This window comes from Anopheles coluzzii, chromosome 2, assembly GCF_943734685.1.
Source record: "Anopheles coluzzii chromosome 2, AcolN3, whole genome shotgun sequence".
In the NCBI taxonomy this organism is placed as follows: domain Eukaryota; kingdom Metazoa; phylum Arthropoda; class Insecta; order Diptera; family Culicidae; genus Anopheles; species Anopheles coluzzii.
In genome coordinates, this window is record NC_064670.1 from 49,192,974 (window position 1) to 49,210,208 (window position 17,235).

Sequence of the window (17,235 nt, forward strand, 5' to 3'; positions counted from 1 at the left end):
GGTAAATTGGATGAAATCCTATTTATGTGGTCGATCATATGTAGTTAGATTGGACCCCTACCTATTTAGGTCTATCGGCGCTTCTTCCGGCGTACCCCAGGACAGCAACCTAGGGCCTCTGTTGTTTCTGCTATACATAATTGACTTGTGCACGGTACTCCCGAATAATAGTTGCCTACTCTATGCAGATGATACAAAAATCTATCATCAAATCTGTGAACCAGAGGACCATTTTCGACTACAAGCCACCTGAGTTTGTCTCCTGGTGCAAGCGTAACGCACTAAGCGTCTGCATCGATAAATGCGCCACAATCTTACTCAGCCGGTCAAGAGCTCCAGCGTTGTTTAATTATACGCTAGATGCTCAGAACCTAAAAAGAGTGTACTGTGTCAAGGATCTAGGAGTCCTCTTGGATGCTAAACTCTCCTTCGAGGAACAGATAGACTAAGTAGTGGCGCTAGTGGCAATCGGCTACTTGGTTTGTTCATTAACATAACGCGCGAACTTCGTGATCCTATGTGTTTCAAGAGCCTGGAAAGACGATAATAGAACTGACTTCACGTTAATGTGTTTGAAATGAGTCCAACCATAACAATATATAAATGTTCTGTTCGTTATCTAAAGTATATTGTAAACAAAATTTGACTCAAGAGGATTTTATAGTCTATCGAATAATAAACACTAAACTAAGCTAAACTAAACATCACAACATGTTATTCGTATGAATACATTGCTTTCAGACAAAGTTTTACGCACAAGAGTATACAACGACATACTCGTTCCAAATTCTTCCATCCTTGGAATTGAATTTGCTTGCTACAAACATATTCAAACTAATTTTCCTACATAACAGTGAACGATTCTCATGTTTACAAACACTAAATTCCTCTGCAATAGATTCAACGTTGAAGTACATGGAAACTGTGCGTACCAACATCAATCATCCCAAATCCCGCCAACCCGGAGAAGGTAACTGAGCATGAGAATAGAATTACATGCTCACCACTTACGCCAATAAGTCCCGGGCCGCAATCCACTCGAACGCTACTAACGAGTTGAACCATTCCAGCACCGGTTGAGTGTGTTCGGTTTTGAAGGTTAGGCAAGCGATTATACCGAGTGCCGGTGTGCCGGACCGCAGCCCGAACTGAGGTACCAAATTAATAAACGAACACCAGAGCTTGCGTTGGCACAGGCATTAAAGGGGTGCAGGGTGGGCACTCTTCTTAGCCGCCAAGGGAACGATTTGTTTTATTCATGAACAACATTCAGTCCTTTCCTTGCACCACGCGCACAAACTCCGTCTCGGCTTCGGTCGATTACCGTTTCTGGCCCGGTAAGGGGAAGCACGGCAAAATGCAAACATTGCCAGACGTCATCGTTTTGTTACCATCGGTTTGGTATGGTTTGCCCACAGTTTCCCCTACCCTCTTCCTTCTCTACTTCCGGATGGCGATGAGAGGTTCGAAACAGGAATGGGAGCTTATAAAAATGTACTGAAGCAAAGCAAAGAAAGGAAAAAAGGGGCACAACACACCACATTCCGACCGCATTGTTAACGGTTCGGTGCTTGGGCAAGGTGTGAAAGTGTAATCTGTTGAACGCCACCCTACCAACCACCTGCAGCCATTCCCCCGTCATGGGTGGTGGGACGGACAGTGAACTTGGCTGTCGAGGCCGGGGAACTTTAACCGATTTACACTGACGCTGGTGCGCGCTGACGGGCTGACAGGCGAGCGTCATTTAAAATGCAGCCAACGATGAATACTAATGGTGGCTTCTTCATTCGCTTCGCCATCCACGCGTCCACCACCGTTCATCCCTTGATGGAACTCACTTTGCCAATGCATCGATTTGCTGTGCTCAGCTGGGGTTGTGGGTCGCCCGGGCCGGCGAGCTGGGCGGGGATACTGCGGGCTGACGTAATGTCTCGCTATGCCACGGCGTGTCGTTGATGGTTGTGTTTCGCTTTCGCTTTCACAGAAATGCCGTTCGCCGACCTCCCGGAGCTCCATCTCCAACCGCAGCCATCTGGCCGACCTGGACGAGGGCGAACTGTTCATGGAGCTGATACGGGACGTGGCCAACGAGCTCGACATCGACGTGCTGTGTCACAAGATACTGGTCAACGTGGGCCTCCTGACGCATGCCGACCGTGGTTCGCTGTTCCTGGTGAACGGACCGCCCTCGGGGAAGTATCTGGTCGCCAAGCTGTTCGACGTAACGCAAAACACTCGTAAGTACTAATTGATGGCACACCATTAGAGCGACAGCACCTTTCGTCCCCCACTCAGCTCGGGGGCGCTGATCAATCAGACGGTGTGTTGACGGCAGCGACATCAATCTCCCGAGAGTTGAGGAAAGCTTTACAAGGTGTCGAATTTCAAACGCTGAAAAGTTGCAGTGGAGCATGTTTCAAAGAGGTGCTATTTGCTGCAACATTTTTAAACACATATTTTAACAATGATTCATCGGCAACAATCAAACATGAAAGCAAATAAGATACGAAAAAGAAAGTTTGTTCGCTATCTTGTTTGCTTAAATTTAGAGCGATCCTTTCTCGATCAACCTAGCGAAGTAAATAGTATTTTCATGTACATCAAACGCGCTATAGGATGGGTCAATTCCATCTACCAAATGCACAGTGCCTATGTTTCCGATAAGCTTGAAGAGCAGAGATTCCACTTCATTTCATCCACCTTTGCTTCCATCTTACAGCACTAGACGAAGCCGTCCGGCGCGCCAAGCAGGACGAAATCATCATTCCGTTCGGCGTTGGCATTGCCGGTACCGTCGCACAAACGAACGAAACCATCAACATCAAGGAAGCGTACAAGGATCCGCGCTTCAACAGCGAAATCGACCAAAAGACCGGCTACAAAACGAACATCATCCTGTCCATGCCGATCTGCAACTATGAGGGGCAGGTGATTGGGGTGGCGCAGATCATTAACAAAACCAACGGTAAGCCACACTTGGCCACACTTGGTTTGTGAGTCGGATGTGCTATTCAGACGTCGTTTATTTTAACAGGATCGCCCGAGTTTACCGAACGGGACGTGGAGATATTCCGTCGCTATCTTACGTTCTGTGGCATTGGCATCCAGAATGCACAGCTGTTTGAAATGTCCGTCCAGGAGTACCGGCGCAATCAGATATTGCTCAATCTGGCCCGCAGCATCTTCTCGGAGCAGAACAACCTGGAGTGCTTGGTGACGAAGATTATGACCGAGGCCCGCGAACTGCTCAAGTGCGAAAGGTGTGCCGTGTTTCTGCTCGATCTCGACTGCGGCGAAGCGGTAAGTGTTGCGTCATTCAGGGAGCTTCCAAGCGGCGAACTGCTAGACGACCCGGTAATAGCAATGCATGGTACCTAATCTGGTCTGAATTTTGCTCGCCATTCGCTTCACCGTACGCGTATGTTTGGGCTTTCCTTTTCCACCTTTGTACCCTCCCCACAAAATCACACAAATTCTACGATTTCTACGCCCCAAACCCAAGTGTGCATGTTTAGATGACGACTGCAATCGAAACACGTTGAAGGTAATCGCGTTTGCCAAAATAGAAAAGCATTCGCTTTTTAGAGTGTGTGTGTGTGTGCCACTAGTATGTCACCGAGGGACGGTGCGTTCACTGTATCGATTTGCGTGTGTAAATACGTTACCTGGTGCGTGCCCGTCTGACAAACCACGTGCCAAAAGCAATCGATCCAAACAAAAAAAGGGAAACTCCACCATTACAGAGCTTTCAAAGTGATCAATTATTTTGACAGCTGTCAGAAAAAACGCACTACACTCCTCGCGCTTGGCTATGCGCGCCAAAGCAGGCCGTGCTAGTAGTACACGCAACTAGCAGCATACGCAACACAGCGCAACTGATCCAATGTTTGGCAGCACAAATGTGACGCTTCTACAAAAACGCACGCGTAAGCACGATGTAGACGATGTTGGTCATCCCAAACAGTATTCCATTGCCACACTTGGCGGTAATCGGGCACGATAAAACACACACCGGTAGTCACGTACGCACGCATTGCAATGTTGTTTATTGAGGGGGGGAGTATTTGCGCTTTGCTGACGTGCAAAAGAATCAATATTAAGGTACGAATGCAAAAAAAAAAACTCACAGGGACGTCATTCGGGGTGAAGGCTCTTTTGTTAATTAGAGTTTTCCGTGTTGTTTTTCGGGTACGATGAACACGGCAAGATTCATGATAACGCGCACGATAACACGCATTTTGCCTCGCGAGCACGAACACGTAGGAAATGCTTTGCTCACACTTTCGATTTCATCATGGTGGTCAGCAGGCATGAAACTCGCTATCTGCCGACGGTTTATCGAGGAGCGTCCCACGAAGTCTAGAAAGAACGGCAAAATGTGGGCGCGCTGTGGAACAGAAAGCAAGCGATATAAACTAGACTTCTTTAAGACTTCTCTTACCCCATCAAGAGCAGAGAATTATTTATATTGATTGTGCTGACAGCAACTTCTCGAATGGGTTAGTGTTCGAGTAGCACATTAGCCCCCCAGAGCAACCCCAGGGACATTGTCACGCAATGGGGGTGGATATAGGTCTCGAAACTGAGAATGAGAAGTATAGCATGAGAGCGTCACATCGGTAGAATAAAGTATGAGCAGTGAGCCAGCACGCAACGCGCCAGTGTCTCGTGAAACATTATTTCCTCTTTTTCTTTCCTTCTACGAAATGAAACTGGTTTTCAGAAGTCGTTAGATATTGTGCTTGGCCAGCAAGCTTAGCGTTTTCGGAGGTATGTGACCTTCATAAGTAACGAAGGCATCAGGATGGGTATCATAAGGGAATAGCAGTTACTGCAGAAAGGTATGGGAACATCGAAAACTTTATTAAAAATGTAAATGGATCGCTAGGAAGGTATAGTTAACATGTGTTGCTTTACTTTGTATTTCAAACTTCATCCTGCAACAGAGCGGCACCCCGTATGATAACAACCTAAGGCAAGCTAATTAGAATGCTTAAGCGCATTGATTCAAGCGCTTATCTTATCGCCGAATAAATCAAATCACATCCACATCATCTGCCATTTCCCAGCACACCTGAGCCTTGCGTGTGGTTAGAGGGTGTGATTGAATAAAGCGCTCTGCTTGCGTCATGCCTGCAGGATATGAAATCTCATTTTAGGGAAATTGATAAGCATGCACCATGCCATGCCGCGGTAACGCTTGCCTACCTTCTGCTTCGTTCATTTTGTGACCTGCTATTTTCGATATTGATAAAACGGAGAAGAGAGCGGTGCGGTAGCGGGCTGGTTTGTGTTAATAATGATAAAAAAGAAAACAGTGAAACGAACACGAAGCACATCCTGCCGTGTTCAATTATTCTGCAGTGCACGCAGTCATTGAACAAGAATAATATGCAGGCTCAAATGAAATCGAATCGTAATTAAGAGCGCCGAATGGGAAATGATTATTATTTTACTTTCAATTACCGTACGATAAAGCCAATGCGCAGTGTTCGTTTGGATTAATGTGTAAATGTACTTTTGCTTTTCGTGTCTCTTTTTTCACTCAATTATTGCTGTTCAAATTTAGACTCAATATTGACTCAAAAAGCATTTCTAGGAATTATTTTTATTTCATACAATAATGCTCTTCAGCAATGGAGCAGCCTGGTCATTTGTAGATTACCGCATCCATTCACAATGGCATACCAGGCGCACCAAATTAGGCACATATTTTTCTTCTACCGCTTTGAACACAAACCTAGAAAAGCCTGTTTGTCAGTGCTGTAATCATAATCGTGATTGCAATCTGTTTCATTGAAATTCACTCATTTTTATCGTTTTCCACTTTCTTTCCTCATCCGCATCGTTTCCGCGCTCTGCATCCCGTCCGTCCGTCCGTCCGTTCGTCCGTGCAATGCTGATGGAAACGAACGAAATGACGGACGAAACCCTTGCCTCATGCCACCCCTAGAACCATCTCGAGCGGATATTGGAACGGCCGGAGAGAACTCATCAAACCGTTTCGCGCCGCACCAGCCACAACGTGGACGTGGAGGATGTGCTCCAGCAGCAGGTTTGTTCATTTGACCTTCTTCCCATACTCGTCGCAATTTCCATCATTGCGCTTTCAACTGTGTTTCGCTTCTCTAGAACGTTTCCATTTAAAATTTATTTGCTCACCCCGATTGATGTCCGAAATCGGGGGTGTTTTCCACTGCTGCAATCAAGGCTCAATCAAACCAAGCGAGTGGCAGCGAGCCTTCGTTTGAAATAAAAATGAGAAAAAAGCAGAAATAAAGTAAAAGCACCGAAAATTCCAAACGGCTGTAAAAAATAACAACCAGGCAAGGAAAAAGAAAATGAAATGGAAACGTTCAAGCAGATGGAAGAAAGATGATGAATTTCAACATCCCCTGCACGATGGGATTGAACGGATTCTCACCGTGATTCACCGTGTTTTGTTGTTGTTGTTGATTGTTATTTTCCTTCAATGTACTCGCCAGAACACGATCTCGACCCGGTTCACGATGATATTCGAGCTGGGCAGCAGTCATCAATCATCGGCCAATATACTGCGACCGTCCGTGAGCGACCTGAACAGCTCCATGCTGGCCCAGATAGCGGAGTATGTGGCTGCGACGGGCGAAACGCTCAACATTAGCGACGTGCTCGAGTGGCTAAAGGATAAGTCGATCTGCCAGCGGCAAACGGTTGTACAGCAGGCCCCGGCAGCGGACGGTACGGTCGCTACGACCGACAGCTTCGACGAGACGCACAGTGTTAAATCGATACTGTGCATGCCGATCATCAACGGTCAGAAGACGGTCATCGGTGTCGCTCAACTAATTAATAAGGTACATCCGGCAGAGCCAAAAAAAACACAATCATCGATAGACACTGGCTAGCTTAATCTTGGCCCTAACTAATCCAACCTCTCCTCTACAAACCAACAGCAAAATGATCTACAATTTACCAACTGTGATATCTCCATCTTCGAGGCGTTCGCCATCTTCTGCGGGCTCGGCATCCACAATACGCAGATGTACGAGAGTGCCTGCAAGCTGATGGCCAAGCAGAAGGTCGCCCTCGAGTGTTTGTCGTACCATGCAACCGCTAGTCAGGATCAGACGCTGAAGCTGGTCAACGATACCATCCAATCGGCCGAGGAGTACAAGCTGTATAGTTTTAAGTTCATCGGTAAGTAAGATTTCGTAATCCAGCACCAGCACCACGCAATCGCAATGCTTCGACGGACCCTGGCCGTTTTTGTCTTCCCTGGCACGACTAATTGGATTGCTGGTTCCCAAATTCCGACTTTCCAAGACGAGGTCAAGGAGCAGAAATTAGTGAGCCACGGAGGAGGACCCGAAGCGGACAGGAAATCCGATTTATTTACGAACCACACCATACCACCCGGTTCCCTTCTGGGCACCGCAGCGTATAATGATGTAAATTAATATTTTATGCGATTGTAACGGGCGCTTTTTGGGCGCCACAGGTGCGTTGGAATTGTGAAGGGGCCAACCACGGAAAGCATAGAACGGGAATGGACGCTCGTAATCGAGATGGTTTGTTTCGGTCAGTGGTCATTTAAGGCAGGCTCACACTGCTCAGCTTACAAACGACCGTTTGATGCGTCATCGTTATCGGTCTGGGGGAGAATGAAGCATTGACCTTTTATTCAGATAAGTTTCGGCCCCGTCTTAGTACCGTCACACTTCCCACCAACCTGAGGGAGTCGGGTGTACAAGGAATACTAAATGTTCGTTAAATGAAAATGAACGGATTTCTCAGAACGCGGGTCGATTGATAGCTCAGCTTGCCGGGTTGGCTCGAACCAAGCCGAGTGTATGTGCCTGTTTCCTTGCACTTCCTGCAAGCAGTAGCAACAGGATTGTATGGTTGATGGAGTCCCGGCCTAGTATCAATGCTCTTTGAGCTCTCAGGGGTTAATGGATTTTTAGCGCTCACATTCAACGCTAATTGGAAAAGCACATATCCTCGTTTGCCGCCGTGTCCTTACAATGCTTCTACTGTTCAATCTCCGCGAGATCATCAGTGATGCTGTTCGCATCGATTTACGTGGCCGTTCTCTTACCGTACTTCGCCGTTGCTCTCGCACTAGTTGGCATAATTAATGGAACAACCAATGGAAAACGCCATCGCAAAGGACTTCTAGTTTCCCTTTTTCGTTTTGCTAGAGCTAGTTTCCCTTTCGATGTATGGCCCCGTTCGGCTATCAAGCACGGCGCTGGAATATGGTTACCAGTGGCTCGTTTGATATCGGTCGTACCGACCGTTCGTGCTTTTGATCGTTGCTTCCATACCGGGCTGGCCAAGCGTATTGCCGGAGTGTTTCCACCCGATCCATGCTAAAGGATTGCTGCGGGAGCCGATGGCAAATCTTCCAAGTGACGGAAGAATATCTTTCACGCGCGAACCACGCACGGAATGGTATGAAGGGAATTTAATCACGATCACACATTCATCAAGCAACTAGGCGGTGCTGAATTTTTCATGAGCTCCTATCTCACACCCTGCACTCATGCTTTTTATGGGAATCGCTTGGAGGACGTGTACAAGCCACCACCCACCGATGTGGGGTCGATTCGTTTTGCTTTTGCATCGCTCATTCCCGGCGTGGTTTCAAGAAGCAATGCTTTACGATGGGCAGGGGAGTGAGTTTGAATTTCCGCCTGCGAATGTGTGTGTGTGTGTGTATATGTCGTACGTGTTTTGTACGGCTTTGTGTGATCCGGCTCAGGAATTTGAACTTCGGCTAGAGTGCGTTGGGGCGTTGGGCAACACAGAGGAAACATAAAAAGAAGTGAAAACAAGTGCTTCCAAATGCAGGCACGCTTGCGGGGCCGGCACTGCCGGCAAACAGATGCTTAGCAACTGTCACGTCGCATATAAATATATATTTTTTCGAGTGCCCGCTCCAGTGGATATGATATATTGTTTTATCTTCCTAATATCCTCGGGCGTGAGGGATCAAATGCTGAATAGCTTAGCGTTGTGCGTTGAAAGTGTCTTTGTTTTCTATTTTTATTATATCTTTATTATTGTTGTATCATTTAAACTTCATTAAGCCTCTCTTCAAAGACAAAAAGATAGAAAGAAAGAGAGACAAAATAAGAGAGATTATTATAATAATTATTATTATTAGACTGCACTAGTAGCAAGTAACAGTCATAAAGGAATAATTATTATTTATTAAACGATAAAACTAAATCCACAAGAAGTACGGGAACATTTTGGAACCGTTTCCTTGCAAGGCAGATTTAGAAAAAAAAAAAACTGGTGCTCTGATAGAAAAGGTTCCATAATAAAAGAAGAACAGTAATACACCGAATAAAATAAACGGTTTACTATTTTTGGTATACTTCTTCACGGTTTGTTTTGAAACCTAATTTAATTAAACATTAAACATATAAAAAAGTTTTTTGTTAAAAAGTAGGATCTCTTCAATTGTATAAAACATCATCGCTCTTGTTCCCAGCAACGAGGAAAACAACTTTTTAGAAAACCTGGATCTTGGACAATCTCGCTCAAATAAAATAATTTACAGTGAAACAAAAACAACCATCACAAAAACAAAAACAAAAACACGTATGCAAAACACATACTATTTTCTTTAACCGCTCTATTTTTTTTTTTGCTTTCAATCTGCCTTTACAGACTTCGATCTCGACGACGATGACACATGCCGGGCAGCGGTGCGGATGTTTCTGCAATGCAATCTGGTTCAGCAATTTCACATTCCCTACGACGTAAGTGGCAGCTTTATAGGGTTCCAACTCCGGGTGGATGGGTGCGTGTGTTTTTTTTTTGTTCTCTCCACACCTCTCTTACGCCTTTTCGATCGGCTCAAGACAATCCAATCGTTTGAGCCGAAGCGCTTCGCCCGTATGAGGTAGAGGGCATGAATTTATGTGCCCCGGTAAAATACGATTACGAGCTTGCGAGCTCGCCACTCACACACACCTACGCACACACACTGGTCAGTACGTTGGATGGGTTGGGCCAAACGGTTTGATATTGCAAGTCCGGCCCACTTCGACCTCGCTCGAAAGCTGATTAGAGTCATCGTAAATCTCCATTCGCTTGGGCAGCGCCGAAAAGTGGATCTTCTCTTAGAAGAGATGGGTTTAAAAGGGCAGGGGACAAGGGAGTGTTTTTTTTTTTGGCGATTCGTTATCCCGAGATCAAGGCTCTGGATAATGTCACGTGAACGAACCAGGCGCACATGCTCTAACGCGCTTGCCCTTCCCATACTTTCCCTTTTTAATTACATTCTATCCTGTGACCCATCGCAGACGAGCCGCTATCCAGAACGAAGCCCGAGCTTTGAACCGGCCATTTCAAAAGCCCTTGCAAAAACACACACACTCTATCATACATACGACCGGTGACATGGTAACGTGGTTTTTGTGCGCCCCTGTTGTTGCAGGTCCTGTGCCGCTGGATACTGAGCGTGCGGAAGAACTACCGTCCAGTGAAGTATCACAACTGGCGCCACGCACTGAACGTGGCCCAGACCATGTTTGCGATGATGAAAACCGGCAAGATGGAACGCTTCATGACGGATCTGGAAATTCTCGGCCTGCTCGTCGCCTGCCTCTGCCACGATCTCGACCACCGGGGCACGAACAACGCATTTCAATCGAAAACCGACAGTCCGCTGGCCATCCTGTACACGACCAGCACGATGGAGCATCACCATTTCGATCAGTGCGTCATGATACTAAATTCCGAGGGTAACAACATTTTCCAGGTGAGTGGTACCGTTTGGTTCGAGGGGGTTGGGCGGCTATTTGGTCCGTCTGTGGGATCGATTCTGCATTGTTGGTCAAATCTCTTTCCGGTCCAGTTGTGTGCACGTGCTTAATACGTTTGGAAATTTGTTTTTCCAATTAGAGGAAGGCTTTGGGGATTTTTCATTCGCTCGCCTTACCGCGTCATTCAAATGGAGCCGGTTGGGAAAAAAGTGAGCCCGGATGTAGCTTGGTGTAAAGTACAAGTTGTAAAACAATACATTTTTTGCATATTGATTGAAAATCCCTCCCAAAAAGTAAAGTTGAACCAAATTGTGTCTAGATGTCGTAAATAGTGGAAGTATGAATATCATATCAACCAAAATGATTGAAGTAGGTTTCTTGTGTTTGAAGTGTTGATATTAGTCGAATTACTTGTATTATTAGTTAAATATATTTAGTTGTTAGTATGTGATAATCATCACTCCACCTCTTTCTTGTGATATGAGTGCATAATCATTGAATACTTTAGTATTCTTAAATGCTACTTATTTATAATTTATAATTTAATAAGTAGCAGTCTTATGCTTGTACTGTATTCAATTTGATATAGCTTTCTCGTACGATGCGAATGAACAACTTAAACATAATCCAAATAAGGGTTTACGATTTGTTATAGGCTGTAATTGGCAAGTCACAAAATGTCCAGTGTTGAATTCTAAATTTATCATAAATTTGAAACATAAAACATATTTTATGTCGACTATGAAACAAATCGACAAGAGGTTAGAATCATACCGTCAAGCACCTGCCCGTTGGATCAGAATCGTTCAACCCGGAACCTGTTTTCCTTATCTACAATTTGAAAGCAAATTATGGCTCCAGTTTATTACACCCATAGTAGGTTTTTAATTTTTGTTGTTACGAAACACCATCCGGCACCAACTGCTGTTTTGCTTGCTTTTCTCATGCGCAAAAAAAAACTCATGAATACGGAAGCAGGATGGTTAAACACATCAAAAATCGATATAATTCGTTTGAAATTGGTGACAGAATATTGGTACTGGGGCGGAACAAGAACGCATTCCATCGGAACAGCTTCGTTACCGCTCGTTGAGACGATATGTGTAGTATGCTAGTCGACCTATACGGACCCAGACCTCATACGGTGGGGTTAAAAATGAAGGAATAAGAAATCGTTTGCCGTCTGTTGTCTCATTCTCTCGCTCAACATTTTCCACGACGAAAACGAACCTTCCGGAGGGTGGATCATAAAATTGCAGATATATACGATGGCTAAATGGAAATGCCACATTCATATATTCCAAAAACCCCAGTCTGCTCCGTGTCTGTTCCCTTGCTATGGCATATGTTTAGTGCTATCTTTCTTGCAAAATTATGATTGCAATCGTTTTTTTTTCCTGGCGAACTAAATTCCCTTGCTTTAGCTTCAAAAGCTGACTCCAGTAAGCTGTTGTGTTATGTAGCGAAAGTGGTTCTTCCATTGATGATAACAGGTTTTAGCTATTTTGGCCATTTTTAACGAAATCCTTTGCTTAAAATGATGGGTTATACGCCTGGAGACCCGTGAGCTTTGCTTTGTGTTTTCTATTAATTTATGATTTCGGCAATAAGCATGATTGTGAACGGATGGAAAGAACAATGGAAAGATACACTGTAGTTTACTGTGAAGTACAAAAGAATGGATTTGGTTTCTTTTACTTTTTATTTACTCCTCAAAAACAAAAACAGAATGGCTAGCAGAAAGCAATGAAAATAAAAAGTAAAGCAATAACGCCGCTTAAAGCTGCTGTAAGCGTTCAACACACTATCAAATGTTTCATGCTTTATAACTGGCGAAGGTGAAACGGTGACATGGTGCATGTGTGACTGAGTGAAGTTTCACACATTCTTTTTAACGCATTCTCTTTCTATGTGTCTGGGTTACGCCATTTATAAAAAAAAATACGGCTCTTTTGCGTCCTTTGTTCTTTGTTGAGCGTGTGAAATTGCGATTTTTCTAGCGAATCTTTTCACACTCTGCTCCATGTGCCATAGTCTCTGCTTTTGTAAATGTATCTTGCCTTTATCATGGCAACGATGGGTAGAATAATAAAATAAAAAAGCAAAAGAACGTCTAGCACCTAGCTTATAGTAGAGTGACCCCTAATGAATACTTTTCACACCGGTTTGTGTAGTACTCGTTCGATAAATTTACGCAGGTAGGCCTGTCAATAGACCGCAATGCAGGAAATGCTTTTAATTATTCAACCCAGCAACTACGCACGATCGCTTTACGCTTAGACGAGCCGAACCCTGGCAAGCCTTTAAGTGATAGATCAAACGAAACCCTTCACGACCTATTTTAATGTTTCAACCAACCACTAGGGTAGTGTACAACCGTTGTAAGTGATCCGCGTTTAACAGTCCTCAGGAATGGAATCGATTCTCTACGCCAAGTTAAAAAAAATGCAGTAATATAGCATGTTTGTTTTGAATGTTTCATGGCAGGCACTGTCCCCGGAAGACTTTCGCACGGTGATGAAAGTCGTCGAGACGGCCATCCTGTCGACGGATTTGGCGATGTACTTCAAGAAGCGCAACCAGTTCCTGGAGCTGATCGAGAACGGCGAGTTCGACTGGCAGAGCGAGGAGAAAAAAGAAAGTGAGTAGAATGGTGTCCTTCGCTGTCCTATATGGTGCATATTAGCTTTAAGAGAGTTTTCCATTTGACCTGCCATACTAATAATGCATCTGTTTTTACTACCCTACTACACACTATACTCTCCCCTCAATCCCTCTATTTCTCTCTCTTCCAACCATAATGCACCCTGAACTTAGTCCTGTGCGGCATGATGATGACGGCATGCGATGTGAGCGCCATTGCGAAACCGTGGGAGGTTCAGCACCGGGTGGCCAAATTAGTGGCGGACGAGTTTTTCGACCAAGGCGATCTGGAGAAGCTACAGCTCAATCAGCAACCCGTGGCGATGATGGATCGGTAATTTGTTTATTTCATTATACGATTGCGTTGCGGTTGTGTTTTGCTTTCAATTTTGGCGAAGGGTTAATGCTGTTACTTGCGGTAAAATCCCCCACAGCGACGTTCGCTCGATCACGGCAGAAGCGGATATGATAAAATATGACCAATAATCCAAGCTAATGAAACAGTTTTCGCTTTCGCAAATCAAAGCACGGTGTTAGTAATGCAAGCGTTCAATTTTCTTCCCCATCGAGCATCGGGTTTGACGCACAGTGTTGATGTGTTTTGTGCTGGCGGTTATTTTTATCATTGTTCTCGGAAACCTCGAGCCCTCTGTCAGTTGGGGAGCTTTCAATTACAAAACAGTCGCACTCTCCCCCCGCAGAGTAGCGCCAAATTTTTGGAACATCCCTGCAGGGCTTAGACGGTAATTGAAAAATAAGTCTTTCTTATCCTCTCTACGCAACTTTCAGCTGATGGAGTTGCCAACCTAAAAATGCCCCTTAGTGGTGTAACTGATGAACGTGCGATCGACTGATGTAAGGATGAAATTAATGTTTTGTGTACCGACAGAATTCAGTTCGTTGAGTGCTGAATGAAGTTTACTGGGTACTTTTAGTAATACTTTGGATATCAGAAGAGCTTTAGAGAACACGTATCAGTTTTGTAAACACGATTTTTTTCTCTCAGTTGACCAGTTTTGAAAGATGAACTTAATAAAATAATAATAATTAAATTAAAATAAAAAGAGTAGGAATACTTTATCTGAATTACTACTAGTATCTTTTACCTTAACAGCTGTCATATTGAGTTATCCAGTATTCATATGGTCAACTCCCTACTAGCTACTACTAGTATAACTAGCTACTTGAGAAGGTACGGGAATACTCCTTATTACTTTTTCCTTATATCGAATCAGCATAAGATAAACATGTCTAATTATAGAGGTGTATTTTTATAGTGTATTTTATACAGTTCCAAAAGATTTGTTTCCTTATCTTGCTTCCCTTGATATTCCATCCCGGAAAGCTAAAAATTCATGCCCAATTAAATATTTTACTAGTTTGGCGTGTGGTTTTATATAAAGTATTGACATGATTTCAGCTATTTACTGTCAATTCTCTATACAAAAAAAAAACAGGAAAAAATGCTAAACGGTAGATAATGGTATTTTTAAAAGCAAGAATATAAGTAAAGAGTAAGTAAGATATTATTTCAACATTGATCCAACTTCTCTAAAGGTTTCGTCAACTTTTGATTATTGTTTGGATAAGTGATTATATTTAAAATGAAACCTTTATAAAAGTAAACTCAATGGAGCAGATAAGAAATTTTTGCTTATTGATGTGTCTCTTGTATATTTTTAAATAACCATTATTTTTAACTAACAGCATTCAACGAACGCTTACTATTGATTTTTTTTTAATTGTTTAATTATTTGCACTATATAATTACGGAGTACAGAATACGGAAAGAGAAATCGCATCCATTATGCTTCATAGCACAATAGCTCGATACTAGTGGCGGGAGCTCGGAAACGGACCTTCCCGATTCTGATTCCGTGTTCGGAATCAATTTCGAAGCCGATTCTTATGCTGGAATTGACTCCGATTCCGGAGCAAATTTCGGAGCCGATTCCAGAGTTGATTCCGGAGATGACTCCCGAGCCGATTCAGGAGCCGATTCAGGAGTTGAATCTGGAATCGATTTCGGAATTGGAATAGGTTCCGGAATCAGAATCGGCTCCTGGGAATCGACCTGGGAATCGCAATATGTTTCGGTAACAGAATCAGAATTGACTCCAGAATTGGAATTAGCTCCAGAATGAGAATCAGTTCTTGAATTGAAATAAGAAGTTTCAAAAGCGAAATCAGTCCGGGAATTTCCATGTGAATGGATTGTTTACATTTAAATTTTGATTTTTTGTGGATATCAATACGTAGCATCATTGGATCCAAACGTCTCTTCATATTGAGTAGACGAAACCGACTCCGATTTCGAAGCCGATTCTTATTTCGGTGCCAATTCAGATTCTAGAGCCAATTTCGACTCCAGAATCAATTCCGATTCCGGAACCGATTGCGATTACTGAACCGATTATGATTCCGTAGCAAATTCCGGAGCCGAAACTGATTCCAGAGTTACTATGCCCGATTCATACTTCACTAGGCCCTAATAGAAATGACAGTGCCCAATTGAGGGTTTACGTCGCCCGACCGATATCACTTTGACCATGCCGGATTGGCAAGGTAAACCCTGTATAAGTTAACACTAGATTTACGGGCGTCTTTTACATAAATAACTATCTCTACTGATCTACGTCAATTTGACGGGTGGATACAATTACTTATTTAGATTGGTTAAAATTATGAAAAACCCTATTTTATTAAAAAGATGAATCGGTTAACATGTTTTGGTGTCCAAAAAAATTGTCTGCACATTGCTAATTTAATGTAAGAGTCGTTATTGTTTCACCGAACACATGCACCGATATCTTTTCGATTCCAGATTTTGACCGATGTCGGGGGAAGTTTCGAAAAACTTTAGAAATAAGTTGATCAGTCATTTCGTTTAAGGTCACTTCATTTAAATAATTCATCAAGATTTATTTTAAGTAAAATAAGTGGTTTATATTTCTCTCTTTTCTTTTTGAAAAATGTCACAACTTAACTAAATAAACTAAATGTAATCAACCCATCCGTCAATTTAACTGGTTCCGTAGAGATAGGCATACCACATATGTATCTCAAAATTTATGAATGAAAATAAAACTTATGCTACAAACTCATAGTATGATTAACAAATTCATGATACATTTACGAAAAGTAAAAATCAAGATTAAAAAAAAAGTGTATTTTTAGTATTTCATTTCAAAGTTTAAATTCCGTCAAATTGACGGGTTCCATAAACCTAGTATTAAAGTGATGCAAGTTTTTATTTGATATGGCTGATCAAAATACTTCCTTGGATGAGTTATTGGGTATCGCTCAAATCGAATAAAAATAGCAGAATCAACTGAGTAATAGTGATCTGGACATAAACACACTTAATCGATATTTTGCACATAAAAATAACAATATTTAGGTTTGCAAAGGTTAGCTGACAAAGGTTTACTATCGTGCAAAACATGTTAAGAATTTCTTATTGAAATTTAAACTTTTATTTCACTGTCCCTTTATTTTATTTCTGTCGTTTGCTCGTTGTTGATGTTGTTGAGGTTTACAATAAAGGCAATTTAGGAGGTTTCATTTAAAACGAATATTGATTCATGTGTAATTTAAAATTGAATTGCTCAAGGAATAGCTTTTTTTAATTACAACCCAAATTTTAAATATATTGCTTGTTTGGGCATCCTTGCTACTGAGTTCTTATTATCACTGATACCGATGTTGTTAGTGACATGCATAAAACCGTATGGTTCAGTTTATTGGTTAATTGGTAGCGATAATCATTGGCAATCCAAACAAAACTTGTAATCTTACAAAAGAAGCTCTTTTAAGAGATAAGTTAAGA

At 42.9% G+C, this 17,235-nt stretch overlaps 1 protein-coding gene across 8 annotated transcripts in view; it reads left to right on the forward strand.

Moving 5' to 3' along the window:
- The window catches only part of LOC120948436 (cGMP-specific 3',5'-cyclic phosphodiesterase), a 60,404-nt gene that overhangs the window by 38,820 nt on the left and 4,349 nt on the right, over window positions 1–17,235 (forward strand). For 7 of the 8 annotated variants that reach the window (XM_040364744.2, XM_040364747.2, XM_049607881.1 and 4 more), the window contains 11 exons: window positions 1,985–2,237; window positions 2,720–2,965; window positions 3,035–3,300; window positions 3,503–3,544; window positions 5,954–6,055; window positions 6,486–6,836; window positions 6,936–7,179; window positions 9,664–9,755; window positions 10,436–10,759; window positions 13,251–13,404; window positions 13,581–13,740. In XM_040364744.2, coding sequence (XP_040220678.2) covers window positions 1,985–2,237; window positions 2,720–2,965; window positions 3,035–3,300; window positions 3,503–3,544; window positions 5,954–6,055; window positions 6,486–6,836; window positions 6,936–7,179; window positions 9,664–9,755; window positions 10,436–10,759; window positions 13,251–13,404; window positions 13,581–13,740 — 2,234 coding nt within the window. The remainder of the gene's footprint in view (window positions 1–1,984; window positions 2,238–2,719; window positions 2,966–3,034; window positions 3,301–3,502; window positions 3,545–5,953; window positions 6,056–6,485; window positions 6,837–6,935; window positions 7,180–9,663; window positions 9,756–10,435; window positions 10,760–13,250; window positions 13,405–13,580; window positions 13,741–17,235) is intronic. The other variant, XM_049607883.1, reaches the window with a different exon arrangement.